This window comes from Oncorhynchus keta, chromosome 21, assembly GCF_023373465.1.
Source record: "Oncorhynchus keta strain PuntledgeMale-10-30-2019 chromosome 21, Oket_V2, whole genome shotgun sequence".
Lineage (NCBI taxonomy): Eukaryota > Metazoa > Chordata > Actinopteri > Salmoniformes > Salmonidae > Oncorhynchus > Oncorhynchus keta.
Window position 1 is genome coordinate 32,409,718 of NC_068441.1, and position 10,048 is coordinate 32,419,765.

Consider the following 10,048-nt stretch of genomic DNA (forward strand, 5'->3'; position numbering starts at 1 on the left):
CTACTTTTTGCTGGTCATTTACATTTGTTTACTGATTTCTAGTCCAGATGATTAGCACTAATGTTGCATATTCTACACATTCCTAATATAGGCTAGCCAATTCTGACTTTGTGGCTGTGTTAACTAGTTTACATGCATATCTGCTTTCTCATTGTTTAGAATGATCCCATCTGATCTTGCCTCCCAACTGCCTTCCTTTTTAAAATACATGTATTTTCATTGTTAGAGCGTCCCTTAGAGAATCTAGTCAATATACACTTTGTGTACCAAACATAGGAACCTTCCTAATATTCTCAGTCTATGTCATGGAAAGAGTAGGTGTTTTTTATACTCAGTGTACCTATCCTGGCATTCAGAAAACACTTCTATCCAGAGCATCTTACAGTAGTGAGTGCATACATTTTCCTACTGTTCCCCCATGGGGGATCATAACCACAGCCCTGGCATGGCAAGCACCATGCTCTACTAACAGAGCCACATGGGACTAATCAACTCATGATTTCAATTCCATTCCAATTATTTGAAATATTTTCAAATACATTCCAATACTAAACTATTTGTATTTTCAAAGAAACTTTGTCAAATCCTTTTTTGAAATGTATTTGATAATTCAAATACAGTAAATAGTATTTGAACCCAGGTCTGATGGATTTGAGGTTAAAATGCAGTGAATTGCCCCTCTACATACCCACTACCTTGGTTATAGATATCTACACATTTATCACACTATAACTCATGGAGCTGAACTATCACTTGAAATACCATTCTATTACTACCTTGCCGTAGTTCTAGTGTGCCACTCCATAATAAAGGCGATAGTCCTTTAGTGGCATAGTATTATCCCTATCCTGTTCCACTATTTAAGCAAGATTAGTGCAATCTAGACACATAGGCTTGCAGAGCAGATGTAAAAATATCCCATGTGATTACACAAGGCAAGCTTAACCTCATCAATTGAGTTCACAATGTTTATTTCTGCATGGACAACCTGTTAGAAATAACTTAAGTCATGTAAGAAATCACAGCATATACTGTACACTCATTAGCCTCTGAGATTTTCAGACACTCATTAGCCATTTCAAATAATGGAATAAAGGCCTACACCTTTAAGTGTATGGTGACTTGTGAACAGCTTAAGGAGATAGTTCAACTAGTTTGACCTTAAAGTGACCAAAACAAAAATATACTCCATTTCTCCTCATCTTTTTATTGTCACAAGCAGACTTAGTGAACAAATGGTGTAAAGTACAACAATCAAATATTGGCCTCATGTAAATGTCTGTGTGTTTCTGTTAAATCAGATTTACTGTTAAACCAGTTTTCTGACCAGAGATTAGCTAGTAAGGTAGCAGTGGTGTTTTATGAGTAATGGAAGGGCTTATGTAGCAACAGAAATAAGAGAGACACACTTTGGTATTGACTTAGTGTTCATTGTGTCATCAGCCTTAAACACATATGTTTAGCTTTAAAAGTGGAACAGCTCTTTAGAACAGAAAAAAGAGGGTGTAAAAGAATAACATGCCTAATAATGAGTATGCTATAGAATATCAGGAGAGTTCCATTCTTATCAGATAAAAGGAATATAATGCATTTTCTTGGATGTGAATATCTTCATGGTTCCTTCATGGTCTGCAAAACCTTTCCTGTGGATCCAACTTTGTCCATCTCTCCACCTGAAATAGTCAAAACAAAACATAAGGATAACAAATAGTCAATTTAAAGTCACAACATGAAGTTTGAGTTTCAGCAAAATGGCAGCTGGAGAAATGCAATCTTAAAGTCATTGCTATGGATGTAAAGAATGACAGTTCATGAGTTTGAGACGATTTCTTTAATACCACAATCCTGAATTAGTTCAGTGCTTTTTTCAGCCAATATGATGTCCTGCACCGATTTGTTGTACAAATGAGGGATGGGGCTGGAGAAATGTTGGGCTATGAGTGTGAGTACTCACAGTCCATGAGATCATCATAATAATTTGAACCACATTTTGTAGTTATACGTTTGATTACGAATAAATGTTTTTCACAGTTGTATTATTAGTTATTCTTGGATGATTCTTGGAGCCTATATTCTCCTGGAATCACAGAAGCACTAGATATTGCATACTATAACCTACCTTTAGCTTCATGCGCTTGTGGCACACCGTACGGAAAAATTGAACATCATTTTCAGATGATCTGCGAGGCCCCAGAGACTATATATTGTTCAGTATCGACCCGGAATAAACTTAACTCCTGCTGTGCCGCCAAAATCCAGTGTAGTATCCATGTGCAGTGATATCTCTCTCAACGTTTCCATGACTTGTGTTTCTACAAAGTCCAAAAACATTCAGTAGTTTAAGGCTACTGAAAGTGACCATCACATTTTGCATAGGGCCTCTGGAGCTTAAAACACTCTAGACCTGACATCATGTTCCGGACGGGATCAAGGGTCACCAGCATGTGAGCAGAGCTGGAGCGAGAAGCGTACCCAATTTGACTGGAGCGCAGAACGACTTTCTCAAAGGTTGTAGCACCGGCATTCCCTGCCCTCTCCAATTTCGCTCCAGTACATCTCCAGTAGAGCTCACTTCACTTCAGGAGCTCAGGGCATGCTTAGCCCAGCATGCACTTGTCAATTAGCTCGCAGTCTCGAGTCAGAATTAGACGTTCATCCATTTCTGTCAAATTGTTGCAAATGTCAAATGTGGAATTATTTAAGGTTAAGTTTAGGCATTACCTCTGAATTTTTTAGGTTAGGGATAAGTTTACACATTATCTCCAAAATATTAAGGTTAAGCATTAACTACGAATGGTTAAGGTAAGAGTGAAGGTTTGGGATAGTTTTTTTTTTTAAAGCCCAAAAAGCATTCTATCGCTGGACTTGAACTTGCAATCTTTGGAATCAGAGGCAGATGCTTAAAAACCTCTTAAGGATGGTTAAATAAAGGTGAAATAAAAAATAAAATTAAATAAAAATGTTAATGCGAAATGCTTGTGCTTCTAGTTCCAACAATGCAGTAATATCTAACAAGTAATCTAACAAATTCCCCAACTACCTTATACACACAAATGTAAAGGATGAATAAGAATATATACATATAAATATATGGATGTGCGATGGCCATGCAGCATAGGCAAGATACAGGAGATGGTATAGAGAATTATATTGGGGTGGCAGGTAGCTTAGTGGTTAGAGCGTTGGACTTGTAACTGAAAGGTTGCAAGATCAAAGTCATTGAAAATAAGAATGTGTTCTAACTGACTTGCATGGTTAAATAAAGGAAGATCAAAAAATAAATATACATATGAGATGAGTAATGTAGGATTTGTAAACATTATTAAAGTGCCATTATTTAAAGTGACTAGTGATACCTTTTAAGTACATTTATTAAAGTGGACAGAGATTTGAGTCTGTATGTTGGTAGCAGCCTCTCTGTGTTAGTGATGGCTGTTTAACAGTCTGATGGCCTTGAGATAGAAGCTGTTTTTCAGTCTTGAGGGGTGCTCCCTCAAGCCCTCAGTCATCTCCTTTGTTTTGTTGATATTGAGTGAGAGGTGTTTTTCTGGCACCACACTCCGAGTGCCCTCACCTCCTGTAACTCAGGCCCTGAAGCAAGGATATGCATATTCTTTTTGCCATTTGAAAGGAAACACTTTGAAAGGAAACACTTCAAAGTTTCTGGAAATGTGAAAGGAATATAGGAGAATATAACACAATAGATCTGGTAAAATATAATACAAAGAAAAAAATCAACCGTTCTTTTATATTTTTTTTGTACCATCATCTTCAAAATGCAAGAGAAAGGCTACAATGTCTTATTCCAGCCCAGGTGGAATTGAGATTTTGGCCACTAGATGGCAGCAGTGTATGTGCAAAGTGTTAGACTGTTCCAATGAACCATTGTATTTCTGTTCAAAGTGTTATATCAAGACTGCCCAAATGTGCCTAATTTGTTTATTAATAACTTTTCATGTTCAAAATCTCCTCAAAAGGTATCATGGTATTTTTTCACTGTAAAAGCTACTGTAAATTGGACAGTGCAGTTAGACTATCAAGAATGTAAGCTTTCTGCCAATATCATTTATGTCTATGTCCTGGGAAATGTTCTTGTTAATTACAACCTCCTGCTAGTCCCGTGGAAGGGACACCGATCCCGAAGAAGTTTTAACCCTTACCTTAACAATTCGGAGTTAATGCCTAACCGCAATCAACTGCCAAAGGTTGCTAGTTTGAATCCAACAATAGAAGGTTGTTTTTTGAGATTTTTGTTTTAAGCTTATCCCAAACCTTAACCCTTACCTTAAACATTCAGTGTTAATGCCAAACCTTAAGATTTTGGAGTTTTAATGGCTAAACCTTAAACATTTTTTGTTAATGCCTCAACTTAACCTTAAACACCTTGAAATTTGACGTTTGCACCTACTTTAAAATGTAAGCATCTGCCTCTGATTCCAAAAGTTGCAAGTTCAAACCTTTGCCCTTACCTTAACCATTCGGAGTTAATACTGCATCTAATGCATCTGCCTCTGATTCCAAAGGTTGCAGGTTTGAATCCAGCGATAAGAAATAGTTTTAAAGATTTTTGCTTTAAGTCTATCCCAAACCTTACCCTTACATGAACCATTCTGAGTTAATGCCTAACCTTAACATTTCACAGTTAATGGCTAAACCTTACAAATTTGGAGTTAATGCCTAAACGTAATGTTAACACTTCTAATTTTAATGTTTACAACAACTTTGAAACAACTTTTGTAAGCATCTGCCACGGATTCCAAAGTTTTCAACCCTAACCTTAACCATTCTGAGTTAATGTCCAACCGTAAGGTTAGGTTTAGGCATTAACTCCAAACTCTTAAGGCTAGGCATTAACTGCGAATGGTTAAGGTATGGGTTAAGTTTTGGGATAGGCTTAAAACAAAAATCTCAAAAACAACTTGCTATTGTTGGATTCAAACTTGCAACCTTTGGCAGTTGATTTCTTTCTTTCACTGGATTCAAAATTGCATCCTTTGCAATGTCCACAACTAAGGAATCATTGTGAAATCTGAAAATACATTTAGAAAGGAAGGAGGTGGTTAGCTTGCTAATTCTCCACTGCTTGCCTCATCTCCAGGCACCATCGTATGAGCCTGAAGCCACAGACTTTGTCCAAACTTGTGTTTCTAATAGTGAATTAAAAGGCACTGGCAACTGAGCCTAATAAGGCTTGTTTTTGTTTCTTGTTTAAATCTAAGTATGTCACAGCCTATATTGCGCAATTTATAAACTATAATGATTTAGTACCACAAAATGTTGTTTAAATGTTGGGTAGTTCATGTTCCTGCCATCCTAGTGTGTTGCACTCACAAATGCTTCACATTTGATTTATTTGTAGTCTATAGCCATTGCCATTCAAATCATATGATTTCAATACTTCAAAACCTAATGGTGGGTCCAGTTAGACACAAAAATAGATGGGTGTGATTTTGTTGATTTTAATTAATGGATCGAATTCTGAGTGGCAGTTTTTTTCCCTTTGAGCGAGGAGTGGTTTTTAGCGGAACGGTTGAATAGAACCAGGAGCGCTGGAGCTGTGCACAAGCACTGCTCCGTGAGCCTTGAGTGGGATTTCCAACAGCTCAACTCTGCTCACATACTCTGCTTCTGACAGTTGCCAGGAGCCATTTCAGCCAGATCATTGCAGACAGTTGTTGTGCTATCTAACCTAAGACAATGGGGTCGCCAGATGCTCAGAAATGTCTCTCTTTTTCTGAAAAAAAAGGGCGTAGGTGGTGGGCGTGCCATGGGACGTAGCAAGGGGCGTGGCAATAGGCACTGTCAGTCCCTTGGCACAGCCAGATTTTTTCTAATATGTATTAGGCCTACATCTTGGCGTAGTAGAAACATTTTTGAAAATGCAAGCCAATTTCCTGTCATTTCTGGATGGAGCTGAGAAAAAATGTTGCCATTTTAAAGCTAATTTCCTGCATTTCTATGCATTTTGCCATGGCTAATCCTGTGTTCTTTTGCTCAAGCATAACAACAAAATCAAAACTGTTAAATTCATTGTTTTGGGAATTTTCATGTCTCTCTGACTGTCTAGTTTTTATTTTGCCGATTGCTAGTTCTCAAAGACGATATGATAAAAAAACAATATTTTTACTACATACTCAATGTCTGGTTTTAGTAATTTGAACACTGTTCAAACATACATGTCCTGAAAAAACGCTTACATGGTAATTGGGTGCAAGCAGAAGCTATAGACTACCCATCCATACTTAGTTACATTATCCTACAGAGGTATAGTAATAAAAAACAAACGTTTAAACAAGGTCAGTGTGATAATCTTTATTCCCTGATGAGTTAGACAAAATCCACAGTGATTACGTGTTATAATCCCTTCCCTAATATCTGAGGATAAGATCAATTAACGAATTAGCTCGTAACAACCACGCCTAAGCTAATTCAGCCAATTTTAGCCAATGACATAGGGCCCCAAAAGGGTATAAAACTCCCTGCCAGGACACCCTAGCATAGGCAAAAGGTTCACAGCCAGATCAAATCTCATCTTGCCTTTCTCTTGCATTCATTGGACATCCACTGAGTAAAGATGCAGAACGGCACAGAAGGAAGCAACTTCTACATTCCCATGTCCAATCGGACTGGGCTTGTAAGGAGTCCTTTTCTATACCAACAGTACTACTTGGCGCCTCCATGGCAATTCTATGGTCTTGCTGTCTATATGTTCTTCCTGATCTGCTTAGGATTCCCCATCAACGGGCTGACCTTGTATGTCACAGCCACAAACAAGAAGCTTCGGCAACCCCTTAACTTCATCCTGGTCAACTTGGCTGCAGCTGGAATGATCATGGTCCTCTTTGGATTCACCATCACCATCACATCTGCTGTCAATGGTTACTTCATCTGGGGACCATTGGGCTGTGCCATTGAGGGCTTCATGGCTACACTTGGAGGTAAGAAATCTTCAAAAATACAGAACCTATAGAATCCACTTAGATTTGACGGATTTAAATGAATGATAAACTGTATCCAAAGTCATTCTTAATCAATTTGGAACTAAAAGGACTGTCCTAAAAGTTATTTCAATCCATTTAGAACTGAAGTAACTGACTTTGGATTGTGGTTTCATTCTCCAGGTGAGGTTGCCCTGTGGTCTCTGGTAGTGCTGGCTGTCGAGAGATACATTGTGGTCTGCAAGCCCATGGGCAGCTTCACGTTCACTGCCTCCCACGCTGGTGCTGGTGTTGCATTCACCTGGATAGCTGCTATGGCTTGTGCTGCTCCCCCACTGGTTGGCTGGTCCAGGTAAGCTGTAACCAGTGTAGAAACATTAAAGTAACATAAAATGTTATTCACATGGTATTCAAGTCATGCTCCATCCAGCACCAATCGTACTCACTCACACACAATGATAATATTGTGCATTTCTATTTATCTTAGGTACATCCCAGAGGGCATGCAATGCTCATGTGGACCTGACTACTACACCTTGGCCGAAGGCTTCAACAATGAATCATATGTGATCTACATGTTCAGCTGCCACTTCATCATCCCAGTCTGTTTGATCGCCTTCACTTATGGAAGTCTTGTCCTCACAGTCAAGGCGGTAAGTGACTTATTACACAAATATTTGTCTAGCTGTACAAAATGTACAAAATGATAGTTCTCCACTCTGATGTCTTGATTATCTTCATTTTCAGGCTGCAGCTTCCCAGCAGGACTCAGCATCTACCCAGAAAGCTGAGAAGGAAGTGACACGTATGTGCATCCTGATGGTTTGTGGTTTCATGATCGCCTGGACCCCCTATGCCACCCTCGCTGCCTACATCTTCTTCAACAAAGGAATTGCCTTCAGTGCCCAGTCCATGGCTATACCTGCCTTCTTCTCCAAGAGCTCAGCTTTGTTCAACCCCATTATCTATGTTCTGATGAACAAACAGGTTGGGAACATTATAATTTTTTTAACCTTTTTTACTTACTCTTCGAGTTTGACCTAGCAGCAACGTAATATATTGTTTGCTTAATGTGTCATGCTCAGTGCTTTTCATTATTTTCCCTCCCAGTTCCGTGGCTGCATGCTGGCCACTGTAGGGATGAAAGCAGAAGAAGATGAAACTTCTGTGTCAACAAGCAAGACAGAAGTGTCTTCTGTGGGACCTGCATAGAGACTTTCCCTCATCCTGCACTTCCTGCCCTCAGATTTCTACCCTTGTCTGATGCTCTACATGGACTGCTTTTGAAGACACACTACTTTCACCAAATGGACATTATACTGTTTTGAGCTGTAATGATTGGACTCTGTCACTCCAGATAACACAGAAGTGACAAAAACAGGGCAGTGTATTGACATTCATCTGAACCCATCTCTTGTTCTCTATGATGTCACCTGAGTCGACAGACAGTCCGTTGGATAGTTTGGAGGGCTATAATTGACAATGATGAAATCTTAAGCCGAGCTCAACAATAAGACAAAATCTAGTCAACCCAGTTCACAAGGCAAATCTATACACTCACATACTGTGTCACTCAATGTAGTTGAAAATATACTTGACATACATTTTATACTCATCCAAAACAAACAGATGATTTGCCTCTCATAGGTGGTAACAAATGGATGAAACTCAGAACAGCTCTCATTTTTGTCTTGATGTATCATGAGATTGTATTTTTATGTTATTGTGAGGCTAGCAATTATTTTGTTGTCATCATTTCCTGTATATATTTTATAAATAACAAAAAATTATAGTACTAGATAAATAAATCCATGCATGAATCTACTACTTTTTTGCTGTTATTATTTTCATTTGACAACTCATTTCCAATCCACATCAAATATCATAACATCTCATTCGCACAAATTCTAGTATGTAGTATACATCTTATCAGCAACTATACACTACTTCCAATCAGTAGATCTTAAAGCTGAAAATGATCATGAAACATCTGCGCATTGCTACTGGAAAACACCGTCACTGCAGCTTATTTCAAATCAAGCCATTTTACAGCATCAATGCCATTCTAACAGATGTGAGGGACTTGTCAATGTAACAATACATGTGAGTCAACATCTGAATCTCTCCAACATTTCACTAATGCAAATATTCCAATGCAAATGAAAGAAACACTGTTACAAAAGCCTTTCACTTACACTACATGACCAAACGTATGTGGACACCTGCTTGTCGAACATCTCATTCCAAAATCATGGGTATTAGTGAAAAAATCAAGAGCATTAGTGAGGCCGTGCATTGATGTTGGACGATTAGGCCTGGCGCGCAGTCAGTGTTCCAATTCATTCCAAAGATGTTTGATGGGGTTAAGGTCAAGGCTCTGTGCAGGCCAGTCAAGTTCTTCATCACCGATCTTGAAAAACCATTCCTCTATGGACGTCACTTTGTGCACGGGGGGCATTGTCATGCTGAAACAGGAAAGGGCCTTCCCCCAAATTGTTGCCACAAAGTTGGAAGCACAAAATCATCTAGAATGACATTGTATGTTGTAGCGTTAAGAATTCCCCTTACTGGAACTAAGGGGCCTAGACTGAGCTATGAAAAACAGCTCCAGACTATTATTCCTCCTCCACCAAACTTTACATTTGGCACTATGCATTCGGGCAGGTAGCGTTCTCCTAGTATCTGCCAAACCCAGATTCATCTGTTGGACTGCCAGAGAATGCATTTCCACTGCTCCAAAGTCCAATGGCGGCGAGCTTTACACCACTCCAGTCAACGCTTGGCATTGCACATGGTGATCTTGTGTGTAGCTGCTCGGTCATGGAAACCCATTTCATGAAGCTCCCGTCGAACAGTTATTGTGCTGGCGTTGCTTCCAGAGGCAATTTGGAACTCGGTGGTGAATGTTGCAAACGAGGACAGACAATTTTCATGCGCAACTTACTTCAACACTCGGTGGTCCCCGTTCTGTGCGCTTGTGTGGCCTACCACTGTGGCTAAGCCGTTGTTGCTCCTAGATGTTTACACTCCACAATAACAGCTGACCTAATGACTTGTTGGAATAGTGGCATCCTATGACAGTGCCCCATTTAAAGTCACTAAGCTCGTCA

At 39.2% G+C, this 10,048-nt stretch overlaps 1 protein-coding gene across 1 annotated transcript; it reads left to right on the plus strand.

Annotated features, from left to right (window-relative positions):
• The first annotated feature begins 6,497 nt into the window (after positions 1–6,497).
• On the plus strand, positions 6,498–8,762 carry LOC118400490 (green-sensitive opsin-4). Its single transcript, XM_035797407.1, has 5 exons — positions 6,498–6,938; positions 7,122–7,290; positions 7,426–7,591; positions 7,686–7,925; positions 8,049–8,762. Exons 1-5 carry the CDS (start codon positions 6,575–6,577, stop codon positions 8,148–8,150), a joined length of 1,041 nt encoding a protein of 346 aa, XP_035653300.1. The 5' UTR covers positions 6,498–6,574; the 3' UTR covers positions 8,151–8,762.
• The last annotated feature ends 1,286 nt before the right edge of the window (positions 8,763–10,048 follow it).